At 40.7% G+C, this 23,218-nt stretch overlaps 1 protein-coding gene across 1 annotated transcript in view; it reads left to right on the top strand.

Annotated features, from left to right (window-relative positions):
- FBLN2 (fibulin 2) overlaps nucleotides 1-23,218 on the top strand; it is a 210,378-nt gene that overhangs the window by 34,098 nt on the left and 153,062 nt on the right. Inside the window, 2 exon segments of the mRNA XM_054976283.1 lie at nucleotides 11,000-11,097; nucleotides 11,099-12,461. Coding sequence (XP_054832258.1) covers nucleotides 11,000-11,097; nucleotides 11,099-12,461 — 1,461 coding nt within the window.

The raw sequence follows: 23,218 nt of genomic DNA on the forward strand, positions 1-23,218 counted from the left end.
TAGCACCAGCCCCTGGGCCAAATCATGCCTGTTGGCCAGCTTCCTCATACTGTACGGCTCTTTCCCTTTCCTCACCTTTCCCTTCCCTCCCTCCTCTTCTCCTCCCTTCTTTCCTGCATCCAGGTGTCCTGTATTTTCAGGACATTTCTCCTGGCCAGTCCAAGAAAATACTGGACTATCTGGATGAAAACCCGATACATGGTTGGTAACCCTACCCACAGATGTGCTAGACTAAGATCATGAAGAGTTTTGTATGTGATAGCCAATACCTTAAATTGATCCCAGTGACTGATAGGTAGCCAGTGGAGTGACTGCAGAATGGCAGTGATATTTATGCTCCTCCTAGCTCCCAATAAGAATTGAACTGCACTGTTCTGTGCCAACTGGAGTCTCCAAGTTAACTTAGATGGGAGGACTATGTATGGTGCATCATAGTAGACAAGTTTTAGTATTACCATGGCATGGATCTAGGTTGCCAGCTTGGCTGTGTTGAAGTAAGGAGGTATCTTCCAGGCTTGAATGAGGTCATAGAAGGCATTTTTCTAGCTGCCATAACTTGCTTTTCTACTGCTGGATCTGGTATAATTCCTACTACAAAAGTGGAAAATCTTACTCAAGGCCAAGATCAATATTGCCATTTTAATTTTGTTCTCAGTTTTGTTTTGGAGTTAAAAACATAGTTCCAGTCTTTCATAATATCAAATTACCTGAAAAAGTTGCTGAAAAAGATAACAGGCCTTTATGACAAGAAGGTAAATTGACATTGTAAAACAGTGAATGAAATTGGATTATTATTTATATGGAAGCTTGCTGGGTAGCCTTGGGTCAGTCACACACTTTCAGTCTAACCTACCTCACAGGAGTTTTGTGAGGATAAAATGGAGAAAGAGAGAATGTTGTGTTACCCAAATTGGGGGGGTCTCCTTGCAATTTAGGGGAATTAGCATGCAAGGAGAGGCTGTGAGAGGAAGGGTAACTGGGGTCTTCTCCACTAATGTATACCAGATCCCTTCCCTTAGAGGACTCTCAAAATAGCCAAGCAGGTGTTCACAGAATGATTTTTGTTAAAAGGGTGTCAAAAGCAACCATACAAGAACATACACCAGACACATACAGAGTTTCCTAAGAAAAGCAGAGAGGAGGTTGGATAGAGTTTCAGGGTTTGGGGGTTATAGTTACCAGTCCAGAAAAGGAACAGCTTCAGTGTCTAGCACTTTGTAGCAAAAAGAGAGAGGGGCTCAGACGTGTAGGCTGAGGGTGATTGGATACGTTCAGAACACACTCTGAATTGGGCAACAGGTAGTCCAGTTACTATGGGACATACCCTGGGGCAGGATTGCATCTTCTTCCCCAAAACAATAACTTAATGGCTGTCTCCGGGGTGAGACAAAGAACTGGGAAAGCTTTGATTAAGCTTTTCTTAGTGAAACTGAATTTATCAATGATAATTTATCATGGATAAATCATTGATAAATCACAATAGCTGGATGGGAGTGGCTATCAGATCTCTGATTAGCCTTGAATAGGGAAGATTGGAAGGGTCTGTTGAGATTAACTTGGGAACTTCTTGAGTACTCTTTGTCTGAATTTTTGCACATCTTTGGGGCGTGGAGGTGGCTAGTCAGGCTGACACACCTTCTAGTAGTTTTCCATACTTCAGCTGGAGTTGACAACTGTGTTCTGCCTAGCCAGGCCATTTGGTGTTGAAAAAGGGGCTTATGATATTCCATATATATAAGGTTCTCTTACCAATATAATGAAGGGATCTGATTGCCAACAGTTGTAAGCCATTCTGAACCCCCATTGGGAAGAAAAGTGGGATAAATAAAGTAAATAAACAAGAATTCAGAGTAGGATATAAGCTGGGGATGTTCAGTTTTTAGCTGTATTTTTAATATATAAAACCAAACTATGGCAGCTGATAATTTCCAGATATCTTAACTCTTATTCTGGTACTTTATCATCTGTCTTACACAGCTGTATAAGTTGATAAGAGCAGCAAGGAGGAGCTGTGAAAGATAAAAGTGATTCTTTAAATAATGCAGGGATGTGTTTTGAACAGAAAGAGATATTACATGTTTCTCCTAAAAAGCCTTATCCTAACAGGAAACTGATGATGCTTCCACCTGGACTGAATTCTTCCAAAGGCTTCAGGATAGTTTTATTGCTTCTATATAACCAGCAGTAGGACCTCCTGCTTGCTGTTCTATTCTTGAGTGATATCATGGTGGTGCCAGGGCTTATGATGATCTTATAGTAGCCGATCTGTCTGATGGCACCTGAATTTTAATGTGTTAATATGTTAATATGTTTTTATTGTATTATAACAGTATGTTTGTTGGAAGCCGCCCTGAGCCCGCTTGCGGGTAGGGTGGGGTACAAGTTGAATAAAATAAATAAATAAATATTCTCTAGTACTACAAATGTTTTTCTTGTACTATCTGGAAGGCAGGGAGCTGCAGAGTTGGAGTATAGGCAGAGACTTTTTATCCCCCCCTTCCTCATACATAAGAGATAGCACACCTACAGGGAAAGGAAAACATTTTAATTGTACTCTCTGGAAGACAGGCAGGCATTTTGGCTGCATAATGGTGGAGGGTGATAGAAGCAAGCAGAGGAAGATACATCTGACAAGATTTTAGAGACCCATTATGTGGAACGATCAGAGGTCTATTTACCTGAGAGATCAGTGATAAGGAACAAATTTATGAGATCCTCAACATGTTTATTTTTATTTGAAAGCAGTTAGGTAAGGACAATTTGGAATGGGGTCATCATATAGAATAAGATAGGCAACATTTTAAGGTTCAGGGACTGTATGACCCTCATGTTTTTAATTAACTAGACCAATTATTTCTTGTAAAGAAAGTGAGGAATGGGTTGGTTTCTTTTTAAACTGAAACTGTGTGGGTCAGCGAGTGAGGGAAGCTAAACTCCACTGCTTCTTACTTTTTATTTAAGAGATTTCTGTCTTTGACTCCTGCCTAAGGTCTTAAAATAATAAGGTAACAATGTAAAACCAACAAGCCATATAAACAAGCCCAGAAGCACAAAGAGCACAAAACTTTCCATAAAACAAACTTCAAACAAGATGCAGACCAAAGATGGATTGATAAACCCTGTAATTAAAAGCCAGGGTAAAAAGATACATTTTGGTCTGGTGCCTAAAAGACAGTAAAGTAGGTCAGTAAAGAGCCAGTATAGACTTCCGGTTTGGGATTCATGGAGGTCTGACGCAGCTCCAACTGCGGAGCTGACCGGACTGCCGTTTTAAGCGGCCGGCGGGGGCAAAATAGCCCGCGGCCGACTGCTCTCAGGCGGAGAGCAGGCAAAGAATGCTCAAGACCTCAGGGCGCGTTGATCTCGGGCGAGGGGGGGCTCTACGCGACGGGCCCCCTCACGACCCTTGAGGTCCCACCCTGTGACAGGTCGGCAAAGATCTCTGCGGCAGTTTCGGGGCCAATGCGGTTGGCATAAGACCTACGTACCCAAGCTTCAATAGGGGAAAGAGGAGTGGAGGAGAAACGAAGATTGAAACAGTGATTACAACCCACGGAAAGTGAATGGGAAGGTAAAGATCACTATCTTCTGATACGGGACAGATTGTTAAAAGTAAAGAAGATTAAAAGTAGATTTTAAAACTGCAACAGGCTAATTATAAGGAGGAGAAGACTCGGCAAGAGTCGAAATAGAAAAAAGACTAAGTTTAAAGAAGTTATTAAAGAATTTGGACTATTGTTTTGAATACTTGCGGTTATGGAGCTGTAAGAAAATTCTGCCATCGCGAGAGCTACTGCGGGAAGTCGGGAGACAGGAAGTACATAATAACAATAGAGTTGCTGGAGAGAAGCGGCCCCTGCCGGAGGGCAGGAAGAAGGGAATCGCCATCTTTGAAAGGGGAAAAGCCGCGGCTTCAGCGGAAGAGGAAGTAAGCCATTTTGGATTACAAAAACCATAGAAGAACCATAGAGAAAAGACGCCCGACATTTTGGATTTTCTAAAAGTTTTTTCTTTGCAAAAAGACTGGGACATTTAAATTAAAAATTAAAAAGACGCTTAATTTTACGCCACGGAGTTAAGGAAGAGGGCGGACTCGTGGGAGCGAGCTAAGGCAAGCCCCACGATGTCGAAAAAAGAGTGGCAATCGGCAATAGAGAACCTAGACAAAAAACTCTTAGAAGTGATTAAAGAACTTAAGGACATGAAACCGGAGCTGATCAAAGAGGTTAAACAGACAGTGAAAAGTGAGCTGTCAGAAGTAAAGAAAGGTATGGAAATAATGCAAAATGAACTGCAAGGAACACAGCAGAGAGTTAAAGTAGTAGAAGGCGCGGTGGAGAATTTAGCTGACACGCAACAAACAGAGATGAGGCTGATGAGGGGGAGAATGGCGGTTGCGGAAAGTAAACACATGGAGAAGCAGCTAAGATTTCGCGGTTTGCCGGAAGTGGAAGGAAAGACAGCGCAAGAACAGATGACTGAGGTGTTAGCTGAATACCTGGGGAAGGAGGAGGAGGAAGTTGTGGCTATCCTGGACGTGGTATATCATGTAAATTCAAGAATTGCGACCCAGAGGAAATTACCTAGAGATGTGATTGTGCAATTCACGACCCGAAATATGAAAGAGAAGATTGTGACTAAACAGTTTCAAGATCCATTGGAGATTGACGGCAAGACGATTATCATTATGAAGGAAATACCCAGATCGGTGTTATTGGACCGGAAAAAATATAAGGCGCTAATTCAGATTTTGAAGGACATGAAAATCAGGTACAGATGGGAATTACCAGAAGGAGTGTCCTTTGAATTTGGAGGGGCCAAAAAACGCATCAGATCTGAACGAGAGATGGAGCGATTCATAAGAGACAATGAAAAGGACTTACCAGCAACAAGATTATGATTATGGAGTGTAAAGTTTTATCTTGGAATGTAAATGGACTTAATTCACCGAATAAGAGAAAAAGCATTTTTCACTGGCTATTAAAACAAAAATGTGATATTGTTTGTTTGCAAGAGACCCATATTCGAAAACAAGATGTAAAGTATTTAAAATCAAAAAAATTGGGCAATGATTTTGCAGCGGCCTCTAATAAGAAAAAAAGAGGAGTAGTGCTTTATATTAAAGAGGAGCTGCAGCCAAAGTTTGTAATGAAAGATGCGGAAGCCAGATTTATAGCAGTGGAATGCGTATGGAATTCAAAGAGAGTGCTGGTAGTTGGAATTTATGCACCTAATGGAGCAAAAGAAAGCTTCTTTGAGGACTTAAGGAAGCAACTAGATGAACTTTCATATGACCAGATAATACTTGCTGGAGACTTCAATGGAGTGACAAATTTGGATTTAGACAAAAAATCATCAACTGCACAAAAGAAGAGAGGACTGCTACCAAAGTTGTTTTTTGAATTGATACAACAGGAAACCTTAGAAGATGTATGGAGAAGACAAAACCCGAAAAGCAGACAATTTACGTTCTACTCCGCAAGACACTTTACACTATCGAGAATTGATATGATCTGGGCCTCAAAAGACTTAGCGTTATGGACTAAGGAAGTGGAAATAATGCCGATGGTAGGCTCGGATCATAATCCAATTATGTGGAAATTGGGGAGAAGGAGCAAAAGGAAAGGATGGAGAATAAATGAGGACTTACTTCAAGAGGGAGAGAATATGGAGATGTTGAGAAGAGAGACAAAGTTCTTCATACAATACAACATGAATAAAGAAGTACCAACCAACAAGGTTTGGGACACTTACAAGGCGGTAATTAGGGGCATACTAATGGACTTAAATGGAAGAGCCAGAAAAAAGAAAGAGGAGAAGAGACAGGAGATTATGGAGAAAATAAAAGCCAAAGAAATACAGTTAAAGAAGAGACCAGGGAAAAAGAAAATTTATCAGGACATTAAAATATTACAAGAACAGCTGACAGCAATGAATAATAAAGAATTGGAGTGGAATCTTAAAAGACTGAATCAAAAAGGGTTTGAAGGTGCAAACAAACCTGGGAAATATTTGGCATGGCAATTGAAAAAGAGAAAGGAAAAGAAAACAATAAATAAAATATGTGAAGATAATAAAACGTATTTGGAACAGACATCCATTAGTAGAGCCTTCTATAAATTTTATGCTAAATTGTATAATAAGAAAGAGGTGAATAAAGAATCAATAGCGACATATTTGGAGAAAATGAAGCTCCCAGTAATCTCGGAAGCGTGGAGAGACAGACTGAACAACAAAGTAACGGATGAGGAAATAAAAACGGCAATACAATCAACAAATTTGGGAAAGGCGCCAGGGCCAGACGGACTTACAGCTAAATTTTATAAGACAATGGCCAACGAACTGGTACCATTCCTAAAAGAAGTGATCAATGGAGTATTAAAGGATCAACGGATTCCAGATACCTGGAAGGAAGCTAACATTTCATTGATCCCCAAAGAGGGCCAAGATCTGACTAATGTGAAAAATTACAGACCCATATCCTTACTTAATAATGACTATAAAATTTTTGCGAAGATACTGGCAGAGAGAGTGAAGGGATGGCTTTCGGAAGTTATTGAGGAGGAACAAGCAGGTTTTTTACCTGGTAGACAAATCAGAGACAATTTAAGGACAGTGATCAATGCTATTGAGTATTATGATAAGCGTTGTGACAAAGAGGTTGGTTTCTTCTTTGTTGATGCTGAAAAAGCGTTTGACAATTTGAACTGGGACTTTATGTTTGCCACTATGGAAAAGCTACAAATGGGAGAAAGATTCATAAGAGCAGTTAAAGAAATCTACAGAGACCAGAATGCAGCAATTGTGGTGAATGATGAGACTACTAAGAAATTGACTATAAGTAAAGGAACAAAACAAGGTTGCCCGCTGTCTCCGCTGTTATTCATTTTGGTATTGGAGATACTGATGATACAAATACGACAAGATGAAGAAATCCGCGGAATAAAAATAAAAGACTTTTCTTATAAGGTCAGAGCATTTGCGGACGATATAATGTTAATTGTGGAAGACCCAATGGAGAATATGCCAAAAGTGATAGAGAAGATCAAGGAGTTCGGAGATTTGGCAGGGTTTTATATTAACAAAAAGAAGTCAAAGATACTATGCAAAAATATGACTAAGCAAAAACAACAACTGTTAATGGAAATAACGGACTGTGAAGTAACAACTAAGGTGAAATATTTGGGAGTTGAACTGACTGCAAAGAATATAGATCTATTCAAAAATAACTATGAAAAATTATGGACTCAGATTGAGCAAGATTTGATCAAATGGAATAGATTGAATTTGTCATGGTTGGGAAGGATTGCAGCAGTTAAGATGAACGTGTTACCAAGAGTAATGTTTTTGTTACAGACAATACCAATTATCCGAGACTCTAAGCAGTTTGAAAAATGGCAGAGGAAAATATCAGACTTTGTTTGGGCAGGCAAGAAGCCTCGAGTGAAAATGAAAGTTTTACAAGATGCAAAGGAAAGAGGCGGAATGCAACCGCCCAATCTAAGACTTTACTATGATGCAATCTGCCTAGTGTGGCTGAAAGACTGGATGACGCTGAAGAATAAGAAATTATTGGCCCTAGAGGGATATAAAAAAATATTCGGATGGCATGCATACCTATGGTACGATAAAGTAAAAGTGAACTCCATGTTCCTACATCATTACATACGGAAAAGCCTATATGCAACTTGGAAGAAGTACAGAGACTTTCTACAAGAAGGAACCCCCATGTGGGTGGTTCCATATGAAGTAATAGATCCGAGAGCTGTCGATACTGAGCAACAGTGTTTAACATATAAGGAGATAACCCGAATAGAATCTTCCAAACTTAAAATAAAGACACAGGACGAGTTATCACCCAACTATGATTGGTTTCAGTATAGGCAGATCAGAGATCTCTACAACTCGGATTGTGCAAAGGGAGGCATAAGAACAGAGAATTCGGAACTAGAGCAGACACTTTTAAAAGAGGATAAGAAGGAAATTTCCAAGGTATACCAAGTACTGTTGAAATGGTATACTGAAGATGAAATAGTTAAAGTACAAATGGTGAAGTGGGCCATAAATTTTAACAAAGAAATAACAATGGAGGCATGGGAACACTTGTGGAAAAACACAATGAAGACTACAACGTGTACTAATATTAAAGAGAACATTTACAAAATGATCTATCGTTGGTACATGACACCAAAGAAGATTGCGCTAGGGAATTTGAACACTTCTAATAAATGCTGGAAATGTAAAAAACATGAGGGCTCTCTGTACCACATGTGGTGGACGTGTGAGGTAGCTAGGCAGTACTGGGGAGAAATAATAAAAGTAATAAGTGAGATTCTACAATTTCAAATCAATAAGAACCCAGAACTCCTGCTACTGAACTTGGGAATGGAGAACATTCCAGCCCAATATAGAACACTGTTATTTTACATGATAGCAGCGGCCAGACTTTTGTATGCGCAAAAATGGAAAGTACAAGAAGTGCCAACTATTGAGGACTGGACTTACAAATTGCTGTATATGGCCGAAATGGATAAAATGACAAGAAAATTGAGAAATCTGGACCCAGGACAGTTCAACACAGACTGGGAGAAGCTGAAGCAATATGTGTTGAAGAAATGGGAGGTGGGAGGAGAACTGTGGCAGTTTGAGAATTATTGAAACATGACAAAATGTAGAGGGGGGGTGACTTTACCGGAGGGTAGAGAGAGAAATGAAAATGTCTAAGCAGTTATCTTGTTAGATTGTTATATATAGAAAAATATATAGAATATGGATAGAAAATAACTAACTATAAGGACCGACTAGTTAATATTGTTTCTGGTATAAACGTGTAACATGTTAAACTGAATAAGTCTACCTGAAGAAATATATGGATCAAATTGATTGATAACTTTTGATGATAGTTATATAGATGTATAATTAAAGAAAGAGGAAATTAATAATATAATTAAATATAACTAAAGTAGAATGAAGACAAGATAGGTAAAAAAAAAGTAATATACAGAATATAAGTTAAATTGGTTGACTTATATGAATGCATGGATTATATGGTTTATATGGTATATGGTTTATAGAAATATTTGAAACCAGGAAATTATGAAATTATGAAAGAAGGGACAAATTGTTTGTCTAATACGGAAGAAGGGACTTAAAGATAGGGTACAGAGTATTAAAAATAGTTAAAGAATTATTGCTTAGATTAAAGGGAAAGTATATATTTGTTAGATAGATGAATTCAAAATGAGTAAGGGAAAAGGGACAAAGGGTTGGAAAACTGATGGAAGTCTACAAAAAAGGGGGGAAAGGGAGGGGGTTAGAAATTGGGAAACGGGAATTGATTGTAATGTGAAATCAAATGATTCTAATTCCAATAAAAATTTTATTAAATAAAGTAAAGAGCCAGTATAGTGTCGGGGTTAGAGTGTTGGACTAGGATCTGGGAGATCCAAGTTCAAACCCCACTCTGCCATGGAAACTTGCTGGTTGACCTTGGGCCAGTCATATTCTTTCAGCCTAACATCAGAGGATTGTTGTGAGAATAAAATGGAGGAGAGAAGAATGATGTAAGCTACTTTGGGCCCCTATTGGGGGAAAAGGTGGGGTATAAATGATGTAAACAAGTAAACAAATAAAGTAGGCACTAGGTGAACCTCAAGGAAGAGGAAGTTCCAAAGGCCAGGTGCCACCGCCTTGCCTCATGGGCTTCTCAGTTGATTGTTTTCAGCATTTTCACTCCAGCCTGGACCTGAAACTGCTAGTCACTTGGGCCAGAAAAATTTCCCTAATCCTAATTTGGGGTGACATTGAGCAAAATGATTAATTTAAATAATAAATTCAAAATAAATCGTTTTCAGACTGAGGCCATTCTGAAGTCTGGGCTCTGTCATGCCCTATGATCTCACTGAAAGCATATTGGGGCCAAGATGCAACTGCCATCCCTTCTTTTTTAACAACAACAACAACATTCAATTTATATACTGCCCTTCAGGACAACTTAACACCCACTCAGAGCGGTTTACAAAGTATGTTGTTATTATCCCCACAGCAATCACCCTGTGAGGTGGGTGGGGCTGAGAGAGCTCCTAGAAGCTGTGACTGACCAAAGGTCACCCAGCTGGCTTCAAACGGAGGAGTGGGGAATCAAACCTGGTTCTCCAGTTTAGAGTCCTGCTACTCTTAACCTCTACACCAAACTGGCTCTCCAAATTTTCCAAATTTATCTGCAAGGTGGTGGCAAGGAACGACAGTGGTGAGGCCTTCATTAGGAGATACACACTGCCAAGCAGGGTGTATGGTCACCAGGAATCATGGAAAATATACCATGGTTCTTGGTGTTCATACATTTCATGTGGATCTTAGTGATTATAAAGCCTGCTTCATCTGGCCATAAGCTTTTAGGACATAATAGACACTGACCCTTTGCTTTCACTACATGTGCTTGGGTGCCAAAATAAGCCCATTTCAAATCATAGTTGAATTCTGAAGGGATCTGGAACTGTTCAAAATGGACTTGGAGGAGCCAAAATATTAAAATTCATGTTTTGAACCCCTCACTTCAAGTTCATTGTCATCACTAATATGATCAAATACTTGAAATGTATATCTGAAGAAAGAAAATGCTATGCATTGGCTTGTCTGCCAAAAATTGTTCTTTTAAAAATCAAATGCTAAAAATATTATACTGGATGCATAAAAAAGATTCTCTGAAGCACAAAGTACTGCTTTTTTATTTTACTATGTGTATATTTTATGAATAGATAAAAAGGCAACTTTCTTGTTTCTCTTTTAAAAGTGGGTAAAAGGGGGAGGAAAAGGCAGAAAGAAATGAAAAACATGCATCTTGGAGTCCAGGGCTTATAGTGCTTGGACAACATTATGATTAATTTTATATATAGGTTTCCAGATGTTGGAATTTTATCCCAGTTTTAAAGTATCTCTAATGTTTAACAGGATATGTGCTGAGTATAACCTCTAACAAAGTTCTCTTTCATAAACCTAGACTCTAGCTGCAAAAGAGAATCCAGGGAAATATTTCTGACCAGGAGCCGAGTGTTCAGAAATTCCAGGGGAAAAAAGAGCCCGATAAAAGATGAGGAAGGCTGGATTTTTGCAGCACTTGTTTAGGAAGACTACAGACAAGCACCAACTGTCACATTTATGCTGTATGAACATTGCCTTTTTGGTGCTTATTTGGATTGGCATCTCAAAGGCTCAGAAGGATTGCACAGGTGTGGAGTGTAAGCACCTGGAAAATTGCATTGAAGAAGTGCTTGAGCCTGGTGAATGCTGCGCTGCTTGTCTACAACATGGCTGCACCTGTGAAGGCTACCAGTACTATGACTGTGTGAATGTAGGGTTTATAAATGGCAAAGTCCCTGAAGGGCAATCCTATTTCGTTGATTTTGGAAGCACAGAATGTTCATGTCCCAAAGGGGGAGGCAAGATCAGCTGCCAGTTTATGCTTTGTCCAGACCTTCCCCCAAACTGCATTGATGCTGTGCTACCATCCGACGGGTGCCCTCAATGTGGAAGAATAGGCTGTGTACATGATGATCAGAAGTATGCAGCAGGTCACACATTCCATGTGCCTCCATGCAAGGTTTGCCATTGTCCCAATTCTGGAGGGGACCTCATGTGCTATCAGCTCCCTGACTGTAATGAGTCTACATTAAATCCTCATAACCTATCTGAATCGGATGATGTTGAACCAGAGAGGCACTATGACGATCCCTACAGTTATGACCAAGAAGCACCAGATGGAGACACTACTCAAGTGGAACCACCTAAAAAGTACTACAGCTATTCAGCACATACAGAGCCAGAGAGCACGGGTCAGGAGCAAAGCGAGGACTATGACTATCTTGCAAGCAGTGTTACTCCTTCTTCACTACCCCCTTCAGTTTCACGCACTGAAGAAGCTCTGCCACTGACCTTCACAAGTGCTCCTACACACCACCCTGAAACACATCATGCCACTGAAAATAGTGAAGAAAGGACTTCTACAAGCACCATCTCAACAACTAAAGGGCAGCAGTCAAATCATAAAATGACTACAGCAAGCAGCATTGAAAAAGAACCTGTTGTGGCAACAACTCGTGTTCCCAGAAATGTGGCAGAAGTAGAGAGGAAGACTCAGGGGAACAGAGCAAGACACGAGCAAGAAGAAAATGCCCGTTTTAAAATCAAACTTAACATGAAAAAAGACAACAAGCAGAAAGAAAAATTAATGGTCTTTAAGGAATCCAACCTGACTCAGTCACAAGGGCTAAACTCTTTGCATGAAAAACGGGAAGGTGATCATTTCCCCAAGGTCAAGTTTAATCCAACACCACCATCTCCTATTGCGTTAAAAGAAGAGCAAAATCAACTATCTCCCAAACAATCTCAGACACTTTATCATTACCAGCCTGAAGAAGAGGTAGATCCCAATTCAGTCCATACTTCCTCCAGATTACCAGAAGGTAAGACTGTCTATTCATTACCCTAGCATTGAAGCATTCTGTAAAAAGAGAGCAGAATACAGTTTTTTCCTGATGTTTGTCACAGACTTGTTCTGCATCAGAGAAAAGTGTAGCCTTCTAACATTTATGCCTTCTCAGTCTGGGTGCCCACAGTCCAGTGCCAAGGTCCTTCTGTGTGAGGGGTGTCTACTCTGCTGCTGAGTGATAGTCTCTGTTTCCTTCCCTTTATATAACTTTTGTCACACTTACAGAAAGCATTTTCCAATTTAGAAATATTAAAATTGTTTCTTATTCCTGGATAAATAAGAAGTTAAACATTACCAGAATGTGTTTGAACCATTTTGACACTTACTATTACTGTGGTATAAATCAGCCTTTAATTTGTTATCTGATACTTGTGTGAATTATGAAACTATTATTCTCCTGTAAATGAATCATTAATGTTAAAATGACTACTTCTTCAGTTACAGCAAGATACTATCTGATAACCTTTGTTCTGCATGTAACAGTTTATCATTATAGTCTCCTTGACAGCTGACTTTCACAATTTTGGATGCTTTCCATTGCTTCCCAGGAAATATGCATTTCTCATAGTAATTCTGAACTGCAGTGATACATTTATGAATTTCTGTGTAGGAAAACACATCTTGTGATAACCATTCCTAGTACAGGATTTTTTTAAAGTCCTTGTGGTTTGACGTAGTGTCAAACAAGGGAATGAAAAAGGAAGGATAAGGAACACCAAGTGCCTCACGTTTTCCATGGCAGGGGCCCCGTCTCAGTGGGTAGAGCACACGCTTTCCTTGTTGAAGGGCTCAAGAACTTCAAGGAGCTGGCCTGGGAAAGACTTCTTCCTTAGTACTGCCACCAATCAAAGTAGACAAAACCAGGTACAATCAATGGTCTCATTCAGTACAAAGCACCTTCATATTTTATATTTGGTGTCAGCATAAAACCATCAACACAGATGAGCTGCATGTGCGCACATGTGGTTTGCACAGAGCCACTCTCTGAGTTTTGTACAGACCTTGATGGACCATGACACATATTTCTGTTTCACTTAGTAAACTCTCAAAAGGCTTGATTAGGGAACAGGTATCATCTTACTGAACCAAACTCAGACACCCTTCCCATTTCTGAACTATTGGTATTGAATAATTGGCATCTAACAGTATATTAAGAACTATGGTATATTGTCTGCATTTTAGACAATCTAAATATGCAGCATACCTGTCTCATGATGAGCTGTTTTGAAAGGATAGTTGTTTGGTGTTTAAAGAAGACAGATATATAGAGATGCTAGTTGAACTGTTACTTAATTATTGATTAAGTCACATTGGCTCATTGGCCATGTTATATATTGAAACAGTTACAGTGTTTTGTGATTAGACCTCTGCAGTAAGTGGTGGAAAAGCTGGGTGGATAGTACCATACTGTAGTTTATCACAGTGTACACAGAAGTCTGTTGTTTCTAACATTCACTACCACTACCTCTGATAACAACAATGATCCAGTGTCTCTAAGTAGGACAGCAAAATGGGCTATCCACAAATAAGGAAAAGGTTTTTGCATACTTGTGGGCCTTGCTGGGTATGCAGAAAAAATGCCACCTTAAATGACCAAATGGGAACAAAGCTGAACACTGGGGGCTGTTGAGCATTGGTTGAAGTTTTTAAAAAATAAAGTAAGGGGAGAAGGAATTTTTTTCCTGTTCTGCTCCATAATATCTTAGAGTATCAACAAATATATTTTCCCCCAACTATTTCCTACCTGCACTCTGTTGCTCAGGTTTGAGGACAAATGATCAACTTCCTGCTTGCCTATCCCCAAAATTCAGTCAGTGCTACAGGGCTCCATAGACCTATGTTGAAAGTGTCCTGTGTTGGAATGATATGGATGACCACAACTCAACCCTGGGGCCTCTGTTACTGCTAAGGTTGCCAGTTGTGGCTGGCAACCTGTTGAGAGAAATTTGGGGGTGGAGACAGGCTTGCCAGCATTACGCTGATGAGCAATGTCACATCCAATGTAAATTGGAAGTGACATCATTGCATTGAAGTAATGCTCTGGAATTCATCCAAAACTTAAATCATAGAGCTGTGGATGAATTCTAGAGAGTCACCCTGATGCGATGACATCACTTCTGGTTTTGCACAGGAAGTTACACTGCTCATCAGCACAATGTTGGTGAATCCTCTTCATTTTTCCCTGCTGGCCTATGAAGCTGTGGAAGGGAATGGGAAATCAATGCAAGGAAGTCTTCTGTTAAAGTGGGAGCTCTGGCCATCCTAGTCGCTTCCTAATAGTTGTGGAAGGAACTCTCCTGGATATTTGTAAGATATTCCTACTTTCAGTTTTAGGAGGAATAGAGACTTTTTAAAAAATTCCAGAAGTAGTTGACATGATGATTAGATGAATTTTTTATATTTGGAGTGTTGTTTTAGATTATGCTTTGTTGATTTTAGAGAGAGTATTTTAAAATCATATCTCTGTTAACCTCATTAAGCTCTGCTGAGGACAGGTGGATTATGAATGTGAAATTAGATTGTGCTACACTATTAGATTGCTGAGATTCAAGATTAAGTGAGCATGACTTTCACTCTGGAGCTCATTTTGCACTATTGTGCAACTGGGGACATTTTCCAGTTGTTTATCTCCCCTCTGTGAGTCCACATAGGTAAATGTTAAGTGCAGCCTCCAAATAATGCCCTAGGACCATTTCATCTCAGGAAAACAACATGGGTGAGGGGGGACAGAAGTCCCTCCTACTCTTATACTGTGGCCATAATCTGAATGAGGCCCCTGGAGGTGAGTGCCCGGTCCCCCTCCTCCTGCCAGGAGGTTAAGGGGACCTGGTAACCTTAGGCTGCAGGAAAAGTGAGTTAGAAACAAGAAACAGGTCAGAGTATTAAGGAGGAGAAAGGATCAGCCAGGGGCATTTGGGAAGGGGGAAAGGAACAGGTAAGCATTTTGGGAAAGGAGAGAGGAACAGGCAAATGGGTCCCAAATCAGATTGGTGCAAAACACGGCCCAAATTGGCCATTTAGGGCCCAAATCAGCCTGGTGCAAAACTCAGGAGCACTCCTGGGCCCTGTGCGACAATGTCACTCCTGGGAGTGATTTTGTCCTGTCTCATTGGGAGTGTGCCCAGGAGGCCTGTTCCCCTGCCTTCCCCCACCTCCGCCGGCCAGGTGTGGGGTGGATGGGAGCAGGGCATCCCCCGCCCCCAACAGGGAGCTGGCAGCCCTAGATGTTTTGGAGAAGGAAAGAACAGAAAAGGATGTTTGGGAGTGGGGAAAGGGGAGAGGAAAGGGTCTTGGGGGAAAAGGAAACAGGGAAGGATATTTGGGAGGGGAAAAAGAAGAACAGGGAAGGGTTTGGAAATGGGGGGAAGTAAAGGCAGGAGGATTGGGATTCCATCTCCCTGCAACTTCCCTGCCCCCCTCCCCACCTTCACCACCACTGCCTCCTGGAATTTGCCCAGCTCTCTCTATTGCCAGACCCAGCACAGGGCCCAGTGTCCCCCATCTCAATTATGACAGCTCAATCCACAATATTTTCTTTCAGGTCACTACTTGTTTTTTAATATATCAACAAGCATGTTTATTTTTGTCTGCTTATGATATCTGTACGACATGAAGGAAATATCACCAGTGAATTGTGTGTTTCACTTTTAAAATTTATTCCCGGTTAGCAATAGGCCGTAAACTGATCCAGGCCTGTTCTCATTGCGATAAGGTGAAACTGAGCTCAGATCACAATGGCTATTATCCAATATAAACTCTGCACATGATCTAATGATGGGGATGGCAGCCTTCCTTTCCTGCCAATCTGGGAGCCTGTGCACTTGTCTTTCTCATTTGTTTTATTGCCAGCACTGACTCAAATAATTAATGATCGCTGTCCTAATCAGACAAGGACCTTATGCTTTCCAAGTATGGTAAAATAATATCCTGAACTATGTCAAATTTCCTTGTGCCAAAAGATAAAATGTATTCATTAGTATAGTAAATAAAAGCTACAAAATGGGCTGCATTCCTGGCTGGTGAGTGTTAAAGTTGGGTTGCTGCCATTTCATGACCAATTTGAACAGAAGGTAAAAATGTATGCTTAAAAAGCCTTTTTCAACCTTGACATCAACCTCTCTCAAAGTAAATTTAGAAACCAATACTGTAGAATGGAAAGAGGTCCAACATGATTGGTTCGGGGCCATGCTGCTTTCAGCAAGCCACTCTGCAGTGTAATAACTGGACCTTTGAGTGCATCTTCTGTGACCCAAGGCTCTGCACTTAGACCTCCTTGCAAGACTGTCAATGGACTCTGCTCCAAGCCTGGAACTAGAATTATGCTACTGGCAGTAGCCTGGCCTTTCATCCTCTTTCCCCTGGTAATTACACAAATGACGTCACATTATTGCACTGAATGTATTCCCTGCTTTTGTAAGTGGCATGGGGTGAAGTGAGCAGGGGGCAGGAGAAGAGCATGGTTTTGGCATTAAAATGTTATCAAGGAAAATATAAGAGGAGCTGTAGACAGCAGCAACATTTGTCTCATGCTCCTCCAGGTGCACAGAAACACAAGAAATAAATGTACTAAATATATGTTTGCACTCCTACAAATGTATGCACATCCAAACACACATATGAACAAAGAGAGTCAGCCTCTTGTATACTTCAAAATTGGCAAGGCCCTGTTTATATCACTGCATGTGCCCCTCTTCTCTGAAGGCTGAACTACATGGTATGCTGAGAGTTCTGTGTACAGAGCACCTTGTTTTTTAAAAATTCACTGAACAGGTGTGGGCATGGGCTCAGTTTGGATTGGGAGTGGATCACAGTGTGAGGGGAAAGAGCTTTCAAACTTTCCCTGTCAATGCTGTTTTCATGGTTTAAAAACAGCCATGGGGAGACATTGTGAAACTGTATGGGTATTTGATGCACCTGCAATTTAACAACAGAGCAAACAGCACCCCCCTTGGAGCAGTTTTGATTGGGGGAATGGTGCAGCAGCCAGGGCTTGAAAGCTTCCTCTCCTTGTGCAATGGTCTCAGTCTGAATCCCACCCCTTGCCTTGTTTTTGCTAAGTGAGTTTTTTTTTAAAGCTAAGAGTGATTTATATATGAAACTCCCAGTTTATCATTGAGTTAGGCTGTGAGTGGTGAGACATTCCAGGAGACAGTGTTTCCTTTGGAGGAAATTGCAGATAGAGCATAGGAACTTGTACAAGACAGCTGATTCGCTACCCTACATCAGATCCCCAGAAAGAGGGAAAGATTCTGAACCCCCTTCAGCCAACTTCTTTCTTATCCCTTTTATCATCAAAAACTGTGCTTCCTTTTTACACAGACACCCATCTTCGCCTTCCCTCAAGCTAGCTGGGAAAGTCACCTCTAATGAGCACTTAAAACCATTTCCTGACTCTCAGGACCCATTGAGGAGACATCTACATTGTTAAGACACATTCCCTTTGTTATATAGCATACACTGAGCCACTGTGGCCAAGCCCACAAAAGCATATTAAATTCAGAGGAACACAATAGTCAGATGAAGGGGCTTTTCCCCTCCACCATGCAGGTAGTTCCAGACCTTAATTAGCTTTTCAGTTTAAATGAAATCTCGGCATGACTGGATGTTTATATGGAGACTCACACTGGGGATTCTCTGTAGCACTGCGAGAAGGGATAGGCACTGTTTTTTTACTGTAATGTTCCATCATGGAGTGAATGCCTGAACTAAGGCAAAGATATTTTCTTTTTCTCTAGAAGGTAATTTATGCTGGAGGTAATTGAATATATGTACATATGTATGTGCTGTCAAGTTGCAACTGGCAATTCTAGAAAGGGGCTTTCTAGGCAAGTGAGAAGGAGAGGTGGTTTGCCATTGCTTCCTGCTGCAGAGTCTTCCATAATGGACCCCATCCAAGTATTGACCCTGCAAACTTCCAAGATCTGATGTGATTGGGCTATACTATACCATTCCACATCCCTGAAACAAAATATAGTTGATGTAAAATGTTAGCAAATCAAAATGTATTTGAGGTAAGCAGGAAGAGTGTGAATGGCTCTGTGAGGAAAAAATGGAAGAAGAATACCTATATTTTCTGGTTTTGGGCGCATTTTGACAGTTTTGCGATCACTTTCAGGCACAGGAATAAACAGTCACCCTTTCAACTCCTTCTGTTTTCCCCATTACATTGTGGCAATAGTTCTAGAGGTAACCACTATGATGGAGATCAATTTTAAAGTATTTTTTTTTAAAGTTGGCAGCCACTGGGACCTGGTGATGTTTTATGTGGGTTTATTTTGTTGACATGGGTTAAATAGTTTTTTTTTCCAAAACCAAAGAACTGAGCTATGAATTCTCTGTCCTAAACCAAAACCATCTTTGATAAAGTAGACATGGTTTGTTAGTGCGCAGGGATGGGGCAGAATACTGTAAGTCCAATCCACCCTCTCAGGCAACACCCATCATATCAGCTCTCAGCTCACCCCCACCCCCTATAACTCCTCTTACCTGTTCAACTTCCATCACAGCTCTACCCATGGAATTTCTCTATCAGACATAATAACAAAATGGACCTCTACATTCTGAAACGGTATATCCCCTAATACCACACCTTAGGAACGGAAAACAAGGATTGCCTACATGTTTTGTTTGTAGACTTTCCAGGAATATTTGGCTTGGAAACAAAGTGCTAGAATAGATACAGACAAATTGACCAGGGCCATGAACAGTATTCTAGGCAGAGGTGGACACTGAACCCCAAACACCAAGGTCGCCACAATGATCCCAGCAATGGTCATCTCCAGATTAGATTACTGTAACTTGCTATATGCAGGTCTACCCTTGTGACCGATCCAGAAGTTAAAGCTGGTCCAGAATACAGTGGCACGTATCCTTACTGGGACCCCAGTTAGGAAGCATATTCAACCTGTTTTGTGTCAGCTGCACTGGCTCCCAGTCAAATTCCAGGTCAAATTTAAGATACTGACGATGACATTTAAGCTCTTAACAGACTGGGACCAACATACATGTGGGACCGCCTCTTGCCATATGTTCCCCAGAGGGCACTTCGTTCTCATGATAAACATCTTCTGGTGATCCCTGACCCCAAGGATGTTCGCCTAGTCTCCACCAGGGCCAGGGCCCTAGCCCCAGCCTGATGGAACTCTCTCTGTGTCAAGGCTAGGGCCCTGTAGGACTTGTTACAGTTCCGCCAGGCCTGTAAGACAGAAATGTTCCACCAGGCTTACGATGGTGGTTGAGATGTGGGCGAATTGCCCAGTTGGCCTCTCTGCTGTGGCTTCTGGTCTGCTTGTTTTACATTCTGCTGACCTGCCTGCCCTACCTCCATGATACTGGCATGTGGGATGTATTATGGTGATTGGTGAACCATCACGTGCTGCATTTTAAATTGTAGTTTTAACTTTTGTACTGAATTATAAAAGTGTGTATTTTACTTGCAAGTGAGAAGCAAAGGTGGTTTGCCATTGCCTTCCTCAGCAGAGTCTTCCTTGGCGGTCTCAAATCAACGTACTGAACCTGCTTAGCTTCTGAGATCTGAAAAGATCAGGCTATTCTATGCCACCTTCCCTCCTTATTGTGATGTAAATGGGTTAAACACCATGAGAAATGAGAGAATGCAGCAGCAACACTGATTTACATATTATGAGGGTGGCACAAAATACAGGAAGAGAGATATTTGTTTTATATTTTCCTATGAAAATAGGTGATGTTAGCAGATTTTTTTTTAATACAGAAAGATTACAAAGAAACTATAAAAGCATATCCTAACTAGGAATGCCCTCTGTCATTGCTGGGAGTGGGACCAAATTACTGCCTGGTAATGGTAGTTATTTTAATTGAGGTCTAGAGGGTGACTCATATGAGTGTATCCATGTATGTGTCATGATTAAACACACATGCTGATGAGCTTTCTTTCTTTCTTTCTTTCTTTCTTTCTTTCTTTCTTTCTTTCTTTCTTTCTTTCTTTCTTTCTTTCTTTCTTTCTTTCTTTCTTTCTTTCTTTCTTCCTTCCTTCCTTCCTTCCTTCCTTCCTTCCTTATTTCTTTCTTGGGGGGGGGGAGTAATTCCTTGAGATATTATGTGTGGTGACTGCAGCCAGAGATTGGAAGAAAATGAACTGGAGCAGCAATTGCCATGGAAAATAGGTTTGCTAGACCACATCAAAAATGTAAGTTAGTGCAGATGCTAAAGTTGCTTTGTAGTGCCTGCCTGTCTTCAAGAAACTCCATGGTAATTATGATAATCAACAAAAGCAAGGAATAAGCTTTTTTAAAGGGTCATTTCTTCTGTTCTGTAATGTTTCAAATAAGGTGGGATGTGTTAGCCATTACCAAATTAACTGCCTCCTGAGTGACTGAAGGAAACAATATACTGGATAGAATAAACTTACTCTCATAGATTCTCCCTGAACGTAATGTAACGTAACGTAACGTAATGTAACATAACATAAGCTCTATGAGGATGGTTTTGAAAGTTGAAGTGGGGTAGCCTGGTTGGACTGTTGCAGCAAAAACAAAGTGTCTAGTGCACTTTAATACTAACAAATTCATTGTAGCAAGTTTCCTCATAGGAGTGTGCACTTAATAAATTCCCAAACCAAAAATATCCACAAAATCACTGTTTGGGGTGGTTACCATGATTTTCTGGAAAACACAAATTTGGAATCTTGGGTATTACTGCTGTCTGAAAAATTCATGTAGTTTTCCAGTTTGGGATGCTTACCATCAGTTGCATGCAACAGGCATCCTGATTTTTTTTTTTATTCTCTGATTTTTCCCATGTAGTGGTCCGGGGAAGATGACTCTGGGTTGGCACAAGCCAGGTTCAGGGATCAGCAGAGCTGTGGTTCTGGTTCACTCTGATGGACTGCACTTTTTAAAAGCTTAGAAATACTGTACATAGAGCTGAAGGACTGTTATGGGTTAATTCTTCACAGAAACAGAGAGCTTTGAGTGACAGGCTACTCCAGGGAATCTGATTGAGTAGCATGAGCTGAACAAAGGCTTTGGAACTGGATGCCGGGGAGAGTCTGATTTCAGCCCTAGCTGAGAGGAGTTGAACACTGACAGTTTGGAAATTCAGCCCCGACTGAGAGCAGAAGGGAGAACTGGGGGAAAGTTGGCAAGGAAATTTGGGAAGTTAGTTACAGACTCCATTCAGGCCAAAGAAATGGGATAGATCTTCTAGTGAATTTCCTTACTCAGTCAAATGGGGAATTAGCTCTGAAGAGTACAGAGATCCCTGGTCTAGTGTGGTTAAAAACTGCCTTTGAAGACGTTAAGGGTAAGTTCAAAACTCAAGATGAGTACTGGTGTTTCAAGAGAAGGGGTTTGGCACACTAACAATACATATATCTATAAAATTAAGAGGAAAAGAAAAAAGAAAACAACCCCCTTCCTAAATTACACTACAAGTTGTGTTCCAATTTTCTCTGCGACAAGTATATATCATTTCTAGAGTCCCACTTATTCTAAGTTAGTCACAAACCCCCTCTTTTTTCTATTTTTTTTAATTTTCTGTGTTTATTGTTTATTATGTTATGGTGTATAGTTTACAGTTGAAATAAAGAAAATTCAAACAAAAGAGAAGGGGTTTGGGTACTGGAAAGAGGGTACTAGCCTTCTGGAAACCAAAAAGAGTACTCAAGAATACTCAAAGAAAGTGAACTAGAGTGATTGGGAAAACACTGGAACAAAAGCCTCTCAACATAAACATTAAAGTAACTGTGAAGAGCTTAAAATACTCTTATTAAGTTTAAAACCTAAGAACTAAAGTCTGTGCATGTACTGATTTTACTTCAGAGTTATCTATATTGAGTTACCTCAGAATTTTTCAATTCCTAAATTCGCCTGACTTTCCTCCTCTATGTTAAATAAAATATTTTGTTATTTTTAAATTTAAAAATAGCTGTAGTGCCATTTAAGTTAAATAAAAATAGGGGGGGGGCATCATTCTTGCTCCTTCTCCTTCCCTTCCTCCTTTGTGGGAGCAGTTCTCTTTTTTCCTCTGCAAGTAGGATGGCTGGGGCATAGAGTTACCAGCCTCCAGGTAGTAGCTGGAGATCTCCCAGAATTACAAATGGTCTCCAGGCCACAAACATCAGTTCACCTGGAGAAAATGGCTACTTTTGGGGTGGACTCTATGGAATCATGCCATGCCAAGATCCTTTCCCTCCCCAAACCCCGCTTTCTCCAGGTTTCTCCAGGTTTCACCCCACAGATCTCCAGGAATTTCTCAATTTGAAGCTGGCAACCCTACTGGGGCACCTTGGTAAGAGGCCCATAAATTGGATGCCTTGGTCCAATTTGCTTGAAACTTGAGGCGGGTAGTAGACAGGCAACACAAGCTTCTCTATAAGTTTGGTGTCATTTGATTGAAAAATAGGCATTCTATTCCCCCTTGAAAAATGTCCCCCATAGGGAATAAATAATGGAATAGCAACAGTTCTCCTTCCCTCTCTGTTTTGTATGGTGGTGCCCTTTTTAAAAAAGTAGGATGGCTGGGGGCAACTTGTTCAGAGGCCTGTAGAACTGGGCCCCATGACCTTAAGGTGGGTCTTTAGTGAAGAGGCAGCACTTGTTCCACTCCAATTTTGATGCAATTTGGTTGAAAAACAGCCATTCCATCCCCCTCCCCACATTCCTCCATAGGTGATATGGAAGAACTGCAGGATGGGATGGGGAGATTTTCTGCAAAGGCAGCCTTCTGCACGTTATAAAAGAAAATGAACAA

Source organism: Eublepharis macularius, chromosome 4, assembly GCF_028583425.1.
Source record: "Eublepharis macularius isolate TG4126 chromosome 4, MPM_Emac_v1.0, whole genome shotgun sequence".
In the NCBI taxonomy this organism is placed as follows: Eukaryota; Metazoa; Chordata; class Lepidosauria; order Squamata; family Eublepharidae; genus Eublepharis; species Eublepharis macularius.